The following is a 20,380-nucleotide window of genomic DNA, read 5'->3' on the forward strand; positions in this document are numbered from 1 at the left end:
ATGAAACTCCAATAGTAGTTGTATAATGATATAGTATGGGAAATATTACTCCTTTTGTTTCCTTGATTCTTAAGGGTTTTTTATTTATGACAAGCAATAGAAATGTTGTAGCTTTATTTTTTTAATTTTAGTGTTTACTGACTAAATTTTCAGTAAGTCACTATTTATTAACAAGTTTCACTATGAAATGGACCACGCAGGTGACCGAGGAAATGTGTCAACATCTTCTAGACCAGTGTCTACACCAGGAAAATCTGAACTGTCATCTAAACATAGCAGATCACTTAAACCCGATGGACGGATGAGCAGGACTAATGCTGACCAGAAGAAGCTAAGGGGGACAGAAGGTTTATCTGCTAGTGAGTCCCTCATGTTAAAATCTGATGCTGCAAAACTGAGGTCAGATTCCCATAGCAGATCATTATCTCCCAACCATAACACCCTGCAGACACTGAAGTCCGATGGGAGAATGTCTTCTAGCTTCAGAGCTGAATCTCCAGGACCAGGTTCTCGGTCATCATCTCCTAAGCCAAAGACTCTCTCAGCGAATAGATCTAGCCCTTCTGGTGCTAGTTCTCCACGCTCCTCATCACCACAAGATAAAAATCTACCTCAAAAAAGCACCACTCCTGTTAAGACAAAACTTGAACCTCCTCGGGAACGTTCCAAATCAGACTCTTACACACTTGATCCAGATACTCTCCGCAAGAAGAAAATGCCCCTCACAGAACCACTTAGGGGGCGATCTACATCACCAAAACCAAAATCAGTACCAAAGGATTCTAAAGACTCTCCTGGATCTGAAAACAGAGCTCCTTCTCCCCATGTGGTACAGGAAAACCTTCATAGTGAGGTAGTTGAAGTCTGCACTTCAAGTACTTTAAAAACAAATAGTCTAACAGATAGTACTTGTGATGAAAGCAGCGAATTTAAGAGCGTGGATGAAAGTTCAAATAAGGTTCATTTCAGCATAGGAAAAGCTCCATTGAAAGATGAACAGGAAATGAGAGCATCCCCCAAAATAAGTCGAAAATGTGCTAATAGGCACACCAGGCCCAAAAAAGAAAAATCTAGTTTTCTTTTTAAAGGAGATGGACCCAAACCTTTGGAGCCAGCCAAACAAGCAATGTCTCCGTCAGTAGCTGAGTGTGCCAGAGCAGTCTTTGCCTCTTTCCTGTGGCATGAAGGCATAGTGCATGATGCAATGGCTTGTTCTTCTTTCTTAAAATTTAATCCTGAACTTTCCAAAGAGCATGCTCCTATAAGGAATAGTTTGAATAGCCAACAGCCCACAGAGGAAAAGGAAATCAAGTTGAAAAACAGACACTCATTGGAAATATCATCTGCTCTGAATATGTTTAATATTGCACCTCATGGACCAGATATATCTAAGATGGGAAGCATCAACAAAAACAAGGTGTTGTCTATGCTTAAGGAACCACCTCTTCATGAGAGATGTGAGGATGGCAAAACTGAAGCCACTTTTGAGATGTCCATGCACCACCCAGTAAAATCTAAGTCTCCTCTTCCCTTAACTTTACAACATTTAGTGGCTTTTTGGGAAGATATTTCTTTGGCTACTATCAAAGCTGCTTCCCAGAATATGATTTTTCCAAGTCCTGGTTCCTGTGCAGTCCTTAAAAAGAAAGAGTGTGAAAAAGAGAACAAAAAAGCCAAAAAGGAAAAAAAGAAAAAAGAAAAGACAGAAGTTAGGCCCAGAGGCAATTTGTTTGGTGAGATGGCCCAGCTGGCAGTAGGGGGACCAGAGAAAGATACCATCTGTGAGCTGTGTGGAGAATCACATCCTTACCCAGTGACCTATCATATGAGACAAGCTCATCCAGGTAAATCATGTTCATAGATTGGTAGATAGACAGACAGATAGATAGAACTTTATTTTTAGTGAGCTATATTATTTCTGTGAGTTAAGTCAACGTATTAGTATTAGAAAGTATTAGAAAATAGTTACCCACAATTTATATCATATCTTTAAAGTACATTATCAGAGTAGTTGATCTTGTGAAAAATAGAGAAATTTGGTGCGAGTTTAATATAGTAAAAAGTATACTAAGTTTTACATTACAAATTACATTACTAGGCAAATGCTTTACCTTTTGAGCAGCCAGCCCAGAAATATTTCTTATTTTTTAAAAATGTTTTATTTGGTACCCGAGAATGCTTTTAAGGTTTTGTACAGTAGAAGGAATGACATGTCCAAACAGATCAGATCCCGTGTTAGAACTTCAATTTTAGTGTTTTCCAGTATGAAGTTGCAAGTAGAATGAATTATGCCTATTTTTTGTGGGGATTTTCCTATGGAAAATCTAATAAAATCTGTTACTTTATTAGAAGACAGTATTTTAGGTAACTATAAGTATTTTTATAACATAAAATATTTCAAAATTCATCTAAAACATGGTTAAATTCTTTTCTTTCTACAATTCATTCCCCAGATGTCCTATAAATATAGGATTCCTGAAAATTTATCTTTTTTTTTTTTTTTTGGTCTGTCATGGGGCTTGAACTCTGGACCTGTGTGCTATCCCTCAGCTCTTCAGCTCAAGGCTAGCGCTCTATACTTGAGCCACAGTACCACTTCCAGTTTTCTGGTGGTTTATTGGAGATAAGAGTCTCAGGGGCTTTCCTGCCTGGGCTGGCTTTGAATCTTGATCCTCAGATCTTAGCCTCCTGAGTAGCTAGGATTACAGGCAGGAGCCACTGGACCCGGCTATCATAAGATTCCATATTTGTCTATTTTCATTTACATTCTTAAGTAATTCTAAAGATATCACATCTTATACTTTTCTTAATCTTCTTATTAGAAATAAAGCATCTCTGATACTTTGAATATCATTTAACTGGTTGTTTTCCAGCCAAGCACGCTATTTTTCTGATACTCACCTGAAAAAAGAAAATGAAATTCTCGTTTTCGTATTTTGCTTGCTTTACGAAAGCAAATCTGTCAAAACACATAAAGTATTAAATGAAGTTTTTAAATTATCATTCAAGGTTGTGGCCGTTATGCTGGTGGGCAAGGTTATAACAGCATTGGACATTTTTGTGGAGGATGGGCTGGTAACTGTGGTGATGGTGGCATAGGAGGAAGCACTTGGTACCTGGTGTGTGATCGCTGCAGAGAAAAATACCTCCGTGAAAAACAAGCTGCTGCAAGGGAGAAGGTATTTTTATTCTGCCTCGGGGATATGGATGTACTTTGATACTAATGATATGGATATACTTTGTAAGAATCTCTATAATCATATTATTAAATCAGTTGACTTCAAATAGTCATTTAAATAAGCATTTATATTAAAAATAATATTCAACTTTGCTATTTCTACTAGTCAACTAATTTTAATTAAACAGTAAATTAATAGTACAAAACAATTGAGTTATATGCCTGACTGACAAATGTTAGTTTTGTAATTTTTTATTATTAGTTGCCCATTGTTATATATTATCTAAACATATACATAAATTCCACTCTTCCCCTTTATCTTCCTTCTACTTTTGTGACTGTTGTTTCTCTATTCTTTATCTTCTGTCTCTTTTCTGTAACACCTAATTACAGTGTAGGAGTCACAGAAACTGAAGATCATTCCCACTAGTGATATACTACATCATACTCTTGCTGAAATCCTCCCTCTCCTTCATTACTCTGGTATTTGTGAGTGTATTTAGATTTAAGTAGTAAGGTTTTAAGTTTCCCCAAGGAAAGAGAAGAACAGTTTTTGTTCAATGTAAAATAGTTTTTTAATCAATTCAGGTGAAACATGAAGTAAATGCTGTTTCAGCAATCACTATTATTACTTCACAATATTTCTAGATATCACTTTTTGGCCTTTAGACTAAGATCAAGTTAAATAGTTTAAATAGTTTAAAATAGTTATAGAATGTTCAAGAATTTGTATTAATACTTAAAGGATCATTTTTTTTTATTAAGTAGAAAATGGTCACTTCAGTTCTTTTGCTACCAGGTAAAACAGTCTCGGAGAAAGCCAATGCAAGTGAAGACCCCACGAGCCTTGCCCACTATGGAAGCCCACCAGGTGATCAAAGCCAATGCCCTCTTTCTGCTGTCGCTGAGCAGTGCAGCAGAACCAAGCATCCTGTGCTACCACCCTACAAAATCATTCCCGTCGCAGCTGCCCAGTGTGAAAGAGGGTATTTCTGAGGATCTTCCTGTGAAAATGCCTTGTCTTTACCTGCAGACATTAGCTAGGTAATAACACTGCGTCCTTCTTGTTTTTAATCACTTTTTGAATTAATTGATTAATTTTATAAAGTAGGTCAGTATTCCTCTGACTACCCACACTTCATTAGGTGTGGTATGTACTAAAGAAACCTTATTTTCTAAGTTATCTTGGCTAACACGTGACTACTAAGATATACATTTTATTGTTGTGGTTATCTCCTGTAAAAATCTTAATAAAATTGTGTTTTTACTATCCAATATATATCTCAGAATGTAAGACTATAGCTATATTCTTTTTATTCTCTAATAAGTTGACTTCAGTTTATTAGTAATGGGAAATACTAAAATGAAAAATAAGTGATGTTTTCTTTTACAGTCTTCCTTTAAAAAGAAAATTATTCAGCCAGGCGCCAGTGGTTAAATGGCTATGATTCCATCTACTCAGCAATTTGAGATCTGAGGATTACAGTTCAAAGCCAGCCTGGGCAGGAAGGTCTAAAACTCTCATCTCAAACAAACCACCAAAAAGCTGGAAATGGAACTGTGACTCAAGTGATAGAGTACCAACCTTGAGCAAAAGGCTTTGGACAAGCATTCAAGCCTTGAGTTCATGCCCCAGTACTACTGGCCAAAAAACAAAAACAAAAAAACATAAAATTTTACACCTGTATTTTTAGCCTATATGTTCATATATTGTACATTATACTAACATGTGTCAAAACAATCTTTCTCATTCCAAATTCTTGTTTATTAGCTGATAGATGAACTTCTCTAGATATTGCCTGTTGTTAGAGTTTGCTAATTAATTGTTCTTTTCCATATGTAAAAGTGCTAACTTCTTTAAGTAGTAGAATTATATGGTTTTAAAAATGTTTGTGTATATTTAAAAATGTTTGCATAAGGTAAGTTACAAAGGAAAATGGGAATGTGAGACTGAGGTGGAGATTATCAGCTATGCCAAATCCCACATATCTTTAGCTTCAGTTAGAGTTCTGACTGGACTTTTTTAGACTACTAGACCTTTTTATTCTAGTTTGAAAAAGAATGAATCAGACAGTCATACATTTGAGAAAGTGATAACAGAGTTGTAAATCTTATAGTTTTAGCTCTCTTGGGAATAGAAATCCAAGTGACTGCCTATATTGCAGCAGTCTATGCAGGAATTATGAGCCTGCAGCATAGCTATGATTAGGGAATGTGAAGCGGGAGTGGTTTTGATAGGAAACCTGGTGTCATAAGCTTAAGTCACGCATTACTCTGAGATATTCTAGCCTAAGGATCTGGACAGTTGATGGGATCACTCACCTAACACGGGAAGATGGAAATGTTCTTGAAAGAAAAGAAAATGAGTTCTATTTTGGGTTTGACATGTTTGTGGCACCTGGAATATGTATGTGTAAAGTCCTCAGACTTTTAATTCCACCTATATACATCTGATCATTTTAATACTTCTCTTTTACTTTTTGACTTTCAAGTGCTGCTTTGTCTTTTACAAAAGATACTTAAAAATGGAGAGGACCTATATTGCCATCATATTCTTTAAGTTCTTGGGTTTGATTTAATGCAGGCATCATCATGAAAATTTTGTGGGCTATCAAGATGACAACCTATTCCAGGATGAAATGAGATATCTACGTTCAACATCTGTACCTGCCCCATACATATCAGTAACTCCTGATGCAAGCCCCAATGTATTTGAAGAGCCTGAGAGTAATATGAAATCTATGCCACCAAGGTATTTTACTTCCCTTCTCTCTGTTGAATAGCCAGTGTTTGGTGGAAGAATAACTTTGAACTAGAAACAAATGATCTGGAAGTTCTTTAATGCAGCCTTCCATCTCAGGTGGAAGTTGAGATAAGTCAGCTCTGCTTACTTACTATTGAAACAATATACATATACATGAGTAAAGTGTCCTTGATGGGAGAAACATTAGTTGGAAAGAAAAGATCAACTAATGATATAAAGAAAAGTTAAATGATGTTATGATGTTATATTATTTAGTACTGCATTTAATCAGAATAGAAAAGTTGACTTTGAAGCAGCATAGATGTTTCATGGGAGAAACACTAGTACAAAAACATTGTAACTTGGATGGTTCCTTATAGTATTCCTGACTTGAGTATGGTAAGATGAAGCTAAAGAGCTTCTTAATACTGAATATAAGCATGTAAAAATGCTGCACAAATAAATCAAGCACCTCTGGAACTTTTAGAGAAGAGACAAAAATGCAAAGATAGTCTCTTTGTGATATTGAGAAGCCAATACATTTAGTATAGATTTCAGCCTTGTTTATGGAATTATATTACATTGGTAAAGACTATGAGAAAGCTGGGCGCCGGTGGCTTACACCTGTAATCTTAGCTATTCAGGAGGCTGTGATCTGAGGATTACCATTCAAAGCCAGCCTGGGCAGGAAAGTCTGTGAGACACTTACTCCAATAAACCACTAGAAAACCAGAAGTGTCCCTGTGGCTCAAGTGGTAGAGTGCTAGCCTTGAGCTGAAGAGTGGAAGGACAGTGCCCAAGCCCAGAGTTCAAGCCCTACAACCGACCAAAAAAAAAAAAAAGACTATGAGAAAGGATGAAAAAAGTGTGCGTTGTTGACTAACTTTATAATGACAAAGATAAATTTAAGATGACAACAAAATTTCTAGCATGAATAACTGTGAACTTGTATCATTGGAAAAGAAGATATTTACTAAAAGAAGAAAAAAAATTCTTTTTTTTTTGGGGGTCCGGTGGTGGGGCCTGAGCCCCACTGAGCCACCTTCCCAGCCCCTTTTTTTGGGGGGGGGTCTGGTTGTAGGGCCTGAACTCTGGGCCTGGGCGCAGTCCCTCAGCTCTTCAGCTCAAGGCTAGCACTCTACCACTTGAGCCACAGCGTCACTTCTAGCTTTTTTCTTTTTGCTTATGTGGTGCTGAGGAATCGAACCCAGGGCCTCATGCATGCAAGGCAAGCACTCTACCACTGAGCCACCTTCTCAGCCCGAAAAAAACATTCTTACTAAGATATGCCATATATATATATATATATATATATATATATATATATATATATATATAGTAAGAAACTAAAGTAATGAACACTTTAAGCATAATAGAACTTACATATTCCAATTCATTTCTTAAAAAATTATTTATAATTTTACCCCTCATCATTATTCATCATTGGGGGATTTGTTTGTTTGGTTGAGTTTGGTTTCTGTTAATTTTTTTTTCCAAGGAGTATAACATAGCACTTTATATCTTTCTAAAGATATCTCTAAAGGAAACATATATATATATATATATATATATATATATATATATATACTTCTTAACAAGGATTATAGTCCATTTGGAGGCTAGTCTGAAGTGTATGATTCCTTGTGATTATTACCCTCTAGAATCACAATCAAGTAATATGAACTTCAAGTTAAAAGTAGTGAGATAAAGCTATAGTAGAGAATTTTTCCATTCCAAGTTCCCAATTAAAATTGTATTAATAACCAAAATATACCAATAAAAATTATTCAAATCAGCTCATACAAGGTGCTACACATTTCTAACGGTGAAAAGAAACAAAAATAAAAAGAAACAAACTACTAAAAAGCAGATAAACTTCAGATAAGAAAAAAATAGATCTGGGAGATGAATGTAAACCTTCCAGTATATGTATGCAACTATCCATCTCTCAGACCACAAAAGAAAATGTAAACTTGGAGGGAATTGTTTCCTTGCTGCAGCAGGACAGCAGTTGATGAAATACAGTGACCAGTTAAGGTCCCATGGATTGATATGACAGACTGATTCCTGATACAGAAGGCAAATAAAAATCTCTAGTTATCCTTGGGAAGGTAATAAAATAGGTGTCAAGTGTGGTGAGAAAAGAACTTGAGGGAAATCCTCAGCTGCATCATCAGAACAAGCCAAAGAACTAAATAGATGTGCCTGCTTTAAGCATTAGCAAAATGAAAACAGCATATCCTTCAAAAGTAGATGAGAAACACAGTCGGAAAGAAAACTCATCTTAAAGCAAGACAATTCCTAGAATGTTTTGTAGTATGGGAAAAATTTGATGACATAAATTTAATAAAAATTCTAATGTGTAAGTGAGATAAAAGAACTAAGTAAAAAACTACATTACAAAGCTAAGGGGACAGACCAAGACCAACACAACACCATTATAAAACTAAAAAGTTAGAACTATTTAGATCAGAGAGTTGAATTATTGATGTGAAGTAAATATTTGCAGTGATCCCATAAAAAAATAAACTCACAGTAAAATGATACTGAATTAAATTAGCAGAATTTTACAACAGATAAGATCTCTCTCTCTCTCTCTCTCTCTCTCTGTCTTTCTCTCTCTCTCTCTTTCTCTCTCTCTCTCTCTCTAATTGTTGTTTTCTGTTTTTGGTTCCACTATGGCATGAACCTCTAGCCTCACACATGCTGAGCAAGTTTTACACCACTTGAGCTAAGCCCTCATCCAAGAAATACTTTCAAGTTACTGGCACTCCAAGTTAAACCAAGAGTTTTTCAAGTACATGAGAAAGGAAAAGCAAGTCATCATGTAAAATGAAAGTTACACTGAAATCACACTTTTTAAATCATAATTTTATGTGAAAGGAAAAAATATAAAACTCTAAAAAGTTTCATCCATTGTTAGACATGTTAATCATATATTGAAATATATGCTAACACACAACAGATCTTGAGAACATTAACACATGTGTTCCCATATCACGATTTATTAGAAAACATTCTTTCATAAAATCCATGATTAATTCTGAATTAATCACATAAACCAAATGATTAATGAAAAATACTTTTAAAAGAATAAACAGTAGGTCAGAAAAAATAAAATGTACCAGAGAAAGCATGTCTGATGTTCACATGGTCCTAAAGAAAATATTCAGGTATTTTATATTCAGCTGCATTCTCAGGCATCAAATAGCAGCAGGAATATATGAATGAGTGAATGAATGGATCTTTTTTTATTTTTTTTCTTTTCTTTTGCCTTCCTTTTCTTTCCTTTTCCTACCTTCCCTCCTATCTAATAGTACTGGGTTTTGAACTCAAAGACTTGTGCCTGCTGGGCAGGAGCTCTACCACTAAGCCATGCTTCCAGTCTTTTTTGCACTGGGCATTTAGATAAAAGATCTTAATTTCTGCCTAGGTTCATACTTTCTGGACCATGATCCACCTATTTTGTGCTACCTGTTGTGGCTGAGATGGAAGGTATGTGCCACCATTACCAACTTCTTTTTCTGAGATGCTGTTTCATAGACTTTTTTGGCCTTGGCTGGCCTCAAACCATTATCCTCTTGATCTCAGCCTCCCAAGTAGCTAGAAATACAGGCATGAGCCATTGGCATCAGCTCTTTATTATTTTTTTTAAAAAAAAGCCTCTCTTTTTTTCTTTTTATTTCCTTTAAGTAGTTGAACAAATGATTTTCCACTTAACAAGATAGTTTATGAATTCAATATATCTTGGTCAGTATCACCCTTCTCAACATTTTCGCTCATCCCTCCCCTAGCATCCCTTTTCTCTTTTTAATTTTGTAGGGTATACACTGGATTCTTAAGTGAATTCTCCCCCTCTTCTTCTCTTCATTCCTCTGTCCCTTTCCCCTTGATTCTACCATACCCTTTGGAATACCTGCTTCTTGGTGTTTCGTTTTGCTAAACTTTGATTTTGCCTCTCTAAGGAATTACATTATTTGAGATCTCCCTTGAATCTACAGTATTTCAGTTAATATGCATATCACCCACCATATTTACTTGTAAGTTCATAACTAAATCTAACTTCCACATATAAGGGAAAGCATACATTTTTGTCTCTCTGGTCCTAACTAACTTCACCTAACTATTTTTTCCAGGTCCTTTTCTTTACAAATGGTACAATATTTTCTTTGTAATGAATGAGTAAAATTCCATTGTGTATATAAACTATATTTTCTTGATTCATTCATCCACTGAGGGGCATCTTGACAAATCAAGTTATTTTATAAGATGATGAATAATGAATCTATTAAAACACTGGCTCTCTACCAGGCATAATAATTGCTTCTCAGCTATCATTTGAACATATTTGGACATTTTTTGTTTGTCACAACTGAGCTAGTTCAAATGGCATCCTAATGGGTAGAAAGCAGTATTGTTCAATAAGACAGTTCTCACAATAAGGAATTATTATTTGGCCCAAAGTAGACAAAAATGACTTAATGATGATCTCCTTGGGTTTTTTATGTTGCTTGAATTTTTTATGAGCATTATCTTATTTCTAAAAAAAAACTCATCTTTTTCAAATTGTGTAGTGAAAAAAAATTGTGTAGTGATTCTTCTTATGTTGATTGAAAACCATCTGTTAAACAGAATAGTAACACTATATATAAAATGAATTCAGTTACTATGTATCCAGTGTTTGTATAACCCCAAAATGTTATCCAGGTACATTTACCCTTGTTTAATGTGCAGCACTTCGATTCTTACATTTTTCTCAAAGAATAGTGTTCATTATCTTAGATAATGAGTAAAGAACCCACTCAGGGAGTTAGCCACTTGTTAGAAAATATATAAATTTTACTGAAGGACATGTATTTGAAAGTTGGTGTGAGTGTTTAAAGAAAATAACTCTAGATCCCATGGTGACAAAAATGTCCCAATTTAAAATGAGGTAGGTGACAGAAAAAGAAAAGAACAGCTTGCAAATTTGTCAAAGCAGAAAGGTAAGATGATTTTCTTTTTTTATACAGTGTCACAAGAAAGGAAGTTGTAACCTTTTAAATGTTTTAAATATTATTATAAATGGAAAAGCTATTAGTTTACTTACACTTGAAAGTCACTGTGTTGTTATGTTACGTAAGTATAATTACAATGCTGGAGTAGCAGTGCTCTTAGCAAGGCTGTGGGACAGCCCTTCCCAAAAGTAATCCTCAAGCACCAAAAGAAAACCAAGTTTTACTTTCTGTTGAATTAGCAGTCTTCCTGTACATATCTAATTTTTCTGTTCAATGAATTTATGATTACATATGCCTAATTTTCCTGACTATCATGGCTTACTGCTTTTGATCCCAAAAGTTGTGTAGGACATTTGATAACTTTTTTTATATTTAAAATACAAAGTAGGTTTGAGAAAATCACAAATTAAAAAGAAACAATTCTGAGATCAATCAAAATGTAACTATTTGAAAAGATAAGATTTTAATTTAAAGTGGGATTCTTAAGTTGTTTTGGTGCATGTTTCCCCATATGTAATTTACATGCAAATATTTGAGTAGTTTAAGTACAGTTGTATTTCATTCATTTTTTTTTCTTTTAAGTTTTTACCAGTTTTCCACTTGTTTTCTTGCTCCTTCTGCAGTTTGGAAACTAGTCCTATAACTGATAGTGATCTGGCAAAGAGAACTGTTTTCCAAAGGTCATACTCAGTTGTTGCTTCTGAATATGACAAACAACACTCCATCTTACCTGCACGTGTTAAAGCCATCCCTAGAAGAAGAGTTAACAGTGGAGACACAGGTAAGTACATAATTAAAAGGACGAGTGAGTATTCAACTATTAAATATAAAAAAAACTATGTTCTATGCCAATAATCTAGGATTTGAAGGGATGGGAATGGATTACCTTCCACTTCGTTTTAGACAGAACTTCTGTGTGATCCAGCCATAAGTGTACCTTTCTAAATTTTGCATCTCAATGACAAGCAACATCCAGAGAATAAATTTATCTTTACAGTCTTACATGTTAAATGTTTAAGGCAACTTTGTTACCAATTATCCCTTCCATTTAAGCTTCAGTGAACCAGAAGTTGCAATAGTTTACACACACATTTATCTTCCTGTTCCTATTAAAAAATAAAACTTGTATAAAAAGATAAAACGTTTACAGTTGGTAGGCACTGATGGCTCACTCCTAGCTACTCAGGAGGGTAAGATCTGAGGATCAGGTTCAAAGCCAGCCTGAGCAGGAAAGCCCCTGAGACTCTTATGTCCAATTAACCACCAGAAAACTGGAAGTGGTACTGTGGCTTAAGTGGTAGAGTGTTAGCCTTGAGCTGAAATGCTGAGGGACAGTGCCCAGGCCCAGAGTCAAGCCCACAAGTGACCAAAAACAAAAAAAAAACTTTTACAGGTACTATCACTCTGAATACACATAAAACTTTGGTGATATAACTATTATTAAGAAATTCTTAATTTGGGCCAATTACTATCAACAGCTTCATATTTGAGCTGAAGATTTACCTCACAAATAATGAAAGAAGCTCAATAGAATAAGATAATATGGTGATTCACTTACTAAAATGTCACATTATAGGTACATGAAAAGCTTTTTTTTTTTTCTATTTTCCTTTTTTGAGGCAGCATCTTCGTGTTCCCCAGGCTGACCTGGGAAAGGTTGTAATCCTCCTGCTTCAACCTCCCAAGTAGCTGAGATTATAGGACTCTTCCACCATACCAACTTATGTATGTTATTACTGAAGCTCTTCAAGAAAATTACAGTTGAGCATATTTCAACAATTTATAGGTTCAAGTGAGACTTATAATCCTAGCTACCTGGGAGGCTAAGATCAGAATGATTTCTGCTTAAGGCCAGCAGAAAAGTTCAGAAATCCTTGATCTCAATCTATAGCTTAGTGAGTGATATAGTCCTGTTGTCATACCTACATGGGAAGCAGAGATCAGTAGGATTATAGTTCTAAGTTAGCCCAGGTAAAAAGAAGTCCATTAAATTGCATCTCAGTTATAGTTAAAGAAGCTGGGCTTTTGATGTCTGTCATCTCAACTACAACAGGAAGCCATGTTAGGTAGATTGCAGTCTAAACATGCCTGGGCAGAAAGTGAGACTGTATCAAAACCAACCAGTGTACTGAGCACTCGGGCCTCACCTGTAATACTAACTACTAAGGAGACTGAAATTCACGTGATTGAAATTCTAAGCCAGCCTTGACAGAAAAGTTTCCGAGACTTCATTTCCAAAATAATCAGCACAGTACTAGAACAAAGCATGCACAAGTCCTGAGTTCAACCTCTAGTTTAAGAAAAATGGTGGGGGGCTGGGAAGGTGGCTCAGTGGTAGAGCGCTTGCCTTGCATGCATGAGGCCGTGGGTTCGATTCCTCAGCACCACATAAGCAAAAAGAAAAAAAGCTGGAAGTGGCATTGTGGCTCAAGTGGTAGAGTGCTAGCCTTGAGCTGAAGAGCTGAGGGACAGCGCCCAGGCCCAGAGTTCAGGCTCCACGACTGGACCCCCCCAAAAAAAAAGAAAAGAAAAGAAAAAAAAGGTGGAAGATAGGTAGGAAAATAGGTAAGTATGAAGGAAGGAAAGATGGAGATGAAAGGAAGGAAGGAAGGAAGGAAAACAACCAGTACAATAAAAAGGACTGGAAGTTTAGTGGCACAGTGCCTTCCTAACAAACACAAAGCTCTAAATTCAAAACCTAATGCCACCAAAGCACAAAACATGATACATAGGGTCATTCAATAAGTATCTTGGAACTCTTATTGAGACACCTTTGTTATAAAGCACTGTTGTAGGAAATGATGGAGATGAGGTGCAGATTCCATTAGAGAGACTAGAACTCACTTAGCTTTTAGAATGTTTTAGACTATCCATTTATCAGACCTGGATTCAAAACCCACCAATGTAACTTGATAATGTAACTCTAGGAAATTAAGATGTTTAATCTTTCTGATGCTTATTTCTTCTTCAAAGTTGAAATCATTAAGATTTTGTCATGTGACCCTCAAAAGGCTCTAAATATGCAAATTATAATCCTATTCATATTAAATGTTAATCATATATTTGTATGTTATATTCATAATCATATAATTATCTATATTAATCATATGCTACCTAAGAAAAATAATAATTTTCTTTTTTTTAATAGAAGTTGGTTCTTCCCTTTTGAGACATCCATCACCTGAACTTTCCCGACTAATTTCAGCCCATAGTTCTCTTTCCAAAGGAGAACGAAATTTCCAATGGCCAGTTTTGGCTTTTGTTATACAGCATCATGATCTAGAAGGTCTTGAAATAGCAATGAAACAGGCCCTAAGGAAATCTGCTTGTCGAGTTTTTGCTATGGAGGTATGAATATGTTAATGGAATTAAATACAATTCCTGGATCTTACAAATACATGCTTATTCTATTTAATATTTTTCTTTTACCAAATTCCATCAAATTAGATACCATTAACCTTTTAAAAATATAAAGCTCATGTCAAAATTAAACTCTGAAGTTTATGGATATTATCAATTTAGAGTTATATATAAGTACTGTAAAAATGTTTATTTCTAATTAATGATTTGAATCTTGAGGTGGTTTGTTGTTGTTTTTTTGTCTTTTTTGTTTCTTTTTTTGTTCTTTTGCCTTTTAGGTGCCTTTCCTGGACTTAAACTCAGGGCCTAGGCACCATCCCTTAGCTTTTTCTGCTCAAGGCTAGCACTCTATTGAATAGCACTCTGTCACTTGAGCCACAGGCTCCATGTCTGGCTTTTTGTTGGGTTAATTGGAGTTAAGAGTCTTATGAACTTTGTTGCTCAGGCTGACTTTGCTCTTCCTAAATAGCTAGGATTACAGTCACAAGCCACTGGTGTCCAGCTTTGAGATCATTTTTTAAGCTTTTGTGATCAGAGTATTAATTTCACTAGAATGAAATGACAAAGAGGATGAGGAATGGGGCTTTTTAATTATAACTTTACTGGTAACAGCTTATCTATAATGTTTTGTTGAGTTGCTGTATCTTACAAACCTATATATAGTAAATCTTTGTCATGAGTATGATAAATACCTGTCCCTTTATTAGTGGAAACAATATAAAGATATTTAAGTAAATGGTCACTTGAATGTAGCTTTAGAATCATTCTGCATTGGTTTTAAATGTAAGTTGGAAATAAATGTGCCTATGTAAATTAAGAAAAAATTCATTGTGTTTCATAACTATTATTTTTTGTTTCAACCTATATTTTTTAATTAAGACCTAAATTGTTTAACATTTTAAGTTCAATGTACTTTCAATAATATAAAGGCCAGATTTTCTAATATGCCCTTGAGCATATAGTTCTCTGAAGTACTTCTAAGAAAATCCTATAGTTGTAACTCATGTGTTTCCTTTTTATCTTGGACGCTTTTATTCAGGCATTCAATTGGCTTCTGTGCAATGTCATACAGACAACTTCTCTCCATGACATTCTGTGGCATTTCGTAGCCTCACTCACTCCTGCTCCACTGGAACCAGAGGAAGAAGAAGATGAAGAAAATAAAACAAATAAAGAAAATGCAGAGCAAGTGAGTGAAATTTTTGCTCATTTTATTGTTCTGTATTTTAAAGAACTAATAAGGTTTCAGATGGTATAATTTGCATACATCATTACAGAGTATCTAGCTTGATTAAAAAGTAACATTTTCATGCTGTCAGTAGAGGGTTGATTACATTTAGTCAAAGTTTTCTCTCTAGTAAAAATGTTGAGAGTGACATCTGTCATAAAGTAGTCAGCTGAATAGCAGATAATATATACAAAGCAGTATATGATAAGTAAAAGGAGCAATACTCTTACATAGGGGACCAAGGACTGGGAGGACATATGTGGGGTGACCGTGATGAGTACTGCTGGCATGCTATTGAAATCCTCAAAGGCCATGTCAAAGGAATATCAGCAGTTAAAATCAGTACCTAAAAATCATGGGCAAAACTGAAATAGCCCCAGTCTAACAAAGTTGAGTGGTAGGCCTTGTCAGATCTAGATTGACTACTATCTCTGATGAAGGAATTGAATACAATATTCTTCATAAGAAAATAAACTAGAGCTCCTGTGGTGTGGAATCAATAGACCTGGAAAGAAGTAAAAAGTGACTGTCTTTGTCACTTAGCTCATTGACATAGTTGAAAAATTTTGATAAGCACACTTTGGCAGCAGGATGAAGAATCAAGCACATTCATCTTTGTCATCCAATAACAACTTGTTGTAGAATAGTTTCAAAAGCTATAAAAATCACATTCAAAATGGTACAGTATTTTTCACTTCTGTGAGTTTCTCCTATCACAAATGTGAAATAATTCTTTAGAGGGTTTTTTATGAAAATAGTCCAAATGGCTATAAGTAAACTGATAAAATGAACTCATACTTCTGTTCATCAGAACATTGCACAGCAGTAAAATACTTATTGCATGTGTAAGTAATATGTAATGATCTCCAAGATAAAAGGAAAAAGGAGAGTGTGAATTAGTGTGCATAGAGTGCTGCCATTTGTATAAACAAACATTTGTAGAAAATCTTATAATATGGTCCACTGTATTAGGAATTGCCAATGGAGAGATCATTGGCATGGCTAGGATATTGGGACAGACTTATCTTGGCATTTTTATACATTTTGAATGTTCCATCATGTTTATTACCTGCTCGAAAGAATAAAGTAGTGACGCTTGGTTCACAGTATCCAGTTTTCAGTAACATCTACTTTTATTGTTAAGCAGATATGTTTTATTCAGTGACTCTTAGATACTATGATCAACATTATTGGAAATAATTTAAGCTGCAACTTTAAAAGCTTTTAATGACTTTTAATGATAAAAAATGTCTTATTTTTCTTGTAAAGGTAAGTGCTTAAAGGTATTTATTTGAAACATGGAGGGAGACATTACTTTTGACTAGGTAAAGTTAGGCAAGTTACTCTACATATAAACAGGCAGATTTTTATTTTGGTGCATATAAAATAGAAGAAATGCAATTCCTCAAATAGAAGAAAAGCCATGAGCAGTGGCAGAAGTGTATATGAGAGTTTTAGAAATGGGAATTTAATGAAAAGAAAGGTGTATTTTTTTAAAGTTATTTGGATGCTGTTAGAAATTTCATGTCAAAATCTTTAATCCCAGCTACTTTGGAGGTCTCTGTTTGAGGTTAGCCTAAGCAGAAAGCTGGTTAGACCCTATTTCAAAAACAAATGATGGTTCATGTCTTTAATCCTAGCTACATATAAGGTAGATGTAGGAGGATCTTGGTCTGAGGCCAGCCCAAGCAGAAGAAAGAAAAACAAGCTGAAAACAAAAGGACCAGGGTGTGTGACTCAAGTTGTAGAGCACTTGGCTATTAATCACAAAGCCTTGACTTCAAACTCTCATTATTTTGTGGTAATTTCTGCCCTAGAGGAATGCATAAAATAGGCACTAATAGTAGTATGGCCTACAGCAGAATTAACATGACCAAAAATCTCAGCAGTTTGACTTCATCCACATCCTTCATTGGCCATAGATAGTATTAGTACAGAAACTGAATATGCTTTGCATTAACCATAAGATATGTCACTCTCCTACCAACTTGACCTTTTTGTTGTATTTGGAATGACTGTACTTATATTATTAAAATTTATTTGCTGTGAGAATGTTGCCTTTCCTTGTAAAGCAAGTGTCTTTAGAAGATGGAAGGTTCTGGAATATCCTTCTCCATAGTAAAGCAGACATTATAACACTGATAAGTGTCTGTTCAGTCACATTGCTAAAAATGAAAATGCATTTGCTCCCCACTTCTCCTTCTCGACTCCTCCTGGAACTGTGTGTGATCACTTTCTTAAGAAATCTTTCTTAGGGGGCTGGGAAGGTGGCTCAGTGGTAGAGCACTTGCCTTGCATGCATGAGGCCCTGGGTTCGATTCCTCAGCACCACATAAGCAAAAAGAAAAAAAAGCCAGAAGTGGCGCTGTGGCTCAAGTGTAGAGTGCTAGCTTTGAGCTGAAGAGCTGAGGGACAGCGGCCAGACCCAGAGTTCAGGCCCCATGACCAGACCACCCCCAACAGAAAAAGAAATCTTTCTTAGGAATTTGAAACATCTGTTAAATAGTTTATATGTTATTCTATAAACAATATTATTAAAACTGCTACCAGACTGAGGGTTTGAATAGAAAATAAAATCTAACATCTCTCTCTCTCCAAGCTGTGTATCTGCCTAAAGGAAGAAGCTGTTTTGTGTAATTCACATAAAAAAAAAGTCAGATGAATTAGTAATGACCCCAACTTCTAAACGTGTTATTTTAAACATCTATACAAACTCACATGCATATATACCTCATCATGTATACATATGAATTTATTCTACTAATATATTTGTATGTGTAGTAAAAGTATGTGTATATGATATTCATTTATTTGCTAATTTTATGAGGAATCTTACTACTTTTTCCCGATAAGTATTACAAATAGAATTAGGAAATCTTTGCTTACTGTATGTATTGGGTATGGTTTAACTAAAACTGTTTTTTTAAACTACTGTAAAGAGAGTTCTTTCCAGCTTACATACTAGTAAACTGGCTTTCAATATCTACTTTAGGAGAAAGATACAAGAGTATGTGAACATCCACTGTCAGATATAGTGATTGCAGGCGAAGCTGCCCATCCTTTGCCACACACATTTCATCGTTTACTACAAACAATCTCTGATCTTATGATGTCTCTCCCCAGTGGAAGCTCATTGCAGCAAATGGCCTTAAGGTAATTTTGTTTCTAAGTATTCTAGGTGTTCCTACAGAAAGTATTTTGTATGAAATACAAAATGCTAAATGCTCAAAACCCTCTTTTTAATGCTAAAATATAAAAAATCCTTGTACCATGTAGATGGTGCCTTCCTCCTTACTTTCTTAATTTTGAAAGATGTTCCCTTTGGCTGATACCTGTTTGCTGTTCTGTAAAATGTAGGTAACACATACGTTTTAGTGCTCCAAATGCTTGCTGTAACCATCTCCCTCACTTTTGTCTCTCCTACTTCAAATCATTTCAATGTCACAAAACATAAGAATGAAAATGAATCATAGCAACAAAACCCAAAATAGAGTCTCCACTTTTAAAGAACCTAAAGAAGAATGAACCAGTTATATGCACCCAATTTTAAAACTTTTCAATGACCATAACATAATTTTAACCTGAAATCTGTTGAGAATTTCGCATTACTTTACATTGTCAACCTTATTATTATATCTACTCATTAGACTATAAATATTACTAGATCCTTAAATCCTCCATTGTTTTATGGAACAATAAGTTGATAAGATGATTGGGCTTTCCATATCCCAATGATAAAACCAGTGAAAGAGAGATATATTTGTCCTCTTCATGAAATTTTTGAAATTAAAGATACATTATATCCTAATGCATTATTCTATGTGACATTATCACATAGAAATATTTGAGAAACTTGCAAAGTTTTCTTGATACAGACTTATAGCCTTTTGTTTTTGCATCTATGACCTTTGATGTAGGTGAATTTTCCTTTTAAAAATGGCAATGATTTAACTCCCTAAAGTTTTTAAATTTCAGTCTTTCACTAGACTATTTTTTTAGGAATTAGCTATAGAGTATGTATAGCTATTCCATGAATTCTTCAGACATTTCTGAAAAATTGTTTTGTAATTTTTATTTAATTTTTTGAATTTGTATTTATATTGCTTATGTATTAATTTTAGATGCTGGAGTCTCAAATTCAAGCAATCTGATCACCAATTCCTTCATCAGAGCAACGTCTTTCACCACATTAATAATATTTTGTCAAAATCAGATGATGGGGATAGTGAGGAGAGTTTCAGCATCAGTATTCAGTCTGGCTTTGAAGTTATGAGTCAGGTCAGTGACATAATAGTGATGGTCTGTTGTCCTGTAGTAAATAGTCTACAATGTTTATGAGGAAAAACTAAGTTGCTCATAAATAATTTTGTTCTCTTAACATTATTTATTGTCAAATGTATGTTTTCTCATCATGAAAGATTTGGTCTTTTATATTATAAATGTTTATATTTGTTTCTGCTAGGAATTGTGCATAGTTATGAGCTTAAAGGATTTAACCAGCATTGTTGACATAAAAACTTCAAGCCGACCTGCCATGATTGGCAGTTTGACAGATGGTTCCACAGAAACCTTTTGGGAATCAGGAGATGAAGATAAAAACAAAACTAAGAACATTACTATCAACTGTGTAAAAGGAATTAATGCCCGCTACGTATCTGTTCATGTAGACAATTCTCGGGACCTTGGGGTAAGAAAGAGAACTTAATTTCTAGCTTCTAAGTACCTTTCAGACCATTAGTAATCATGCATTTTTCTTTTTTGGGGGGGAAGGAGGTCCGGTTGTGGGGCCTGAACTCTGGGCCTGGGCGCTGTCCCTCAGCTCTTCAGCTCAAGGCTAGCGCTCTACCACTTGAGCCACAGCACCACTTCCAGCT

The 20,380-nt window shown here is 35.1% G+C and overlaps 1 protein-coding gene across 2 annotated transcripts in view; it reads left to right on the forward strand.

The window, feature by feature from the left end:
• Nucleotides 1-20,380, forward strand: part of Mycbp2 (MYC binding protein 2, E3 ubiquitin protein ligase) — a 236,244-nt gene that overhangs the window by 182,621 nt on the left and 33,243 nt on the right. For both annotated transcript variants that reach the window (XM_013009100.1, XM_013009110.1), the window contains 10 exons: nucleotides 201-1,844; nucleotides 3,010-3,179; nucleotides 3,978-4,222; nucleotides 5,763-5,930; nucleotides 11,542-11,699; nucleotides 14,067-14,266; nucleotides 15,318-15,467; nucleotides 18,499-18,659; nucleotides 19,628-19,784; nucleotides 19,969-20,193. In XM_013009100.1, coding sequence (XP_012864554.1) covers nucleotides 201-1,844; nucleotides 3,010-3,179; nucleotides 3,978-4,222; nucleotides 5,763-5,930; nucleotides 11,542-11,699; nucleotides 14,067-14,266; nucleotides 15,318-15,467; nucleotides 18,499-18,659; nucleotides 19,628-19,784; nucleotides 19,969-20,193 — 3,278 coding nt within the window. The remainder of the gene's footprint in view (nucleotides 1-200; nucleotides 1,845-3,009; nucleotides 3,180-3,977; nucleotides 4,223-5,762; nucleotides 5,931-11,541; nucleotides 11,700-14,066; nucleotides 14,267-15,317; nucleotides 15,468-18,498; nucleotides 18,660-19,627; nucleotides 19,785-19,968; nucleotides 20,194-20,380) is intronic.

The sequence above is a fragment of the Dipodomys ordii genome, unplaced genomic scaffold (assembly GCF_000151885.1).
Source record: "Dipodomys ordii isolate 6190 unplaced genomic scaffold, Dord_2.0 Scaffold1, whole genome shotgun sequence".
Classification (NCBI taxonomy): Eukaryota; Metazoa; Chordata; class Mammalia; order Rodentia; family Heteromyidae; genus Dipodomys; species Dipodomys ordii.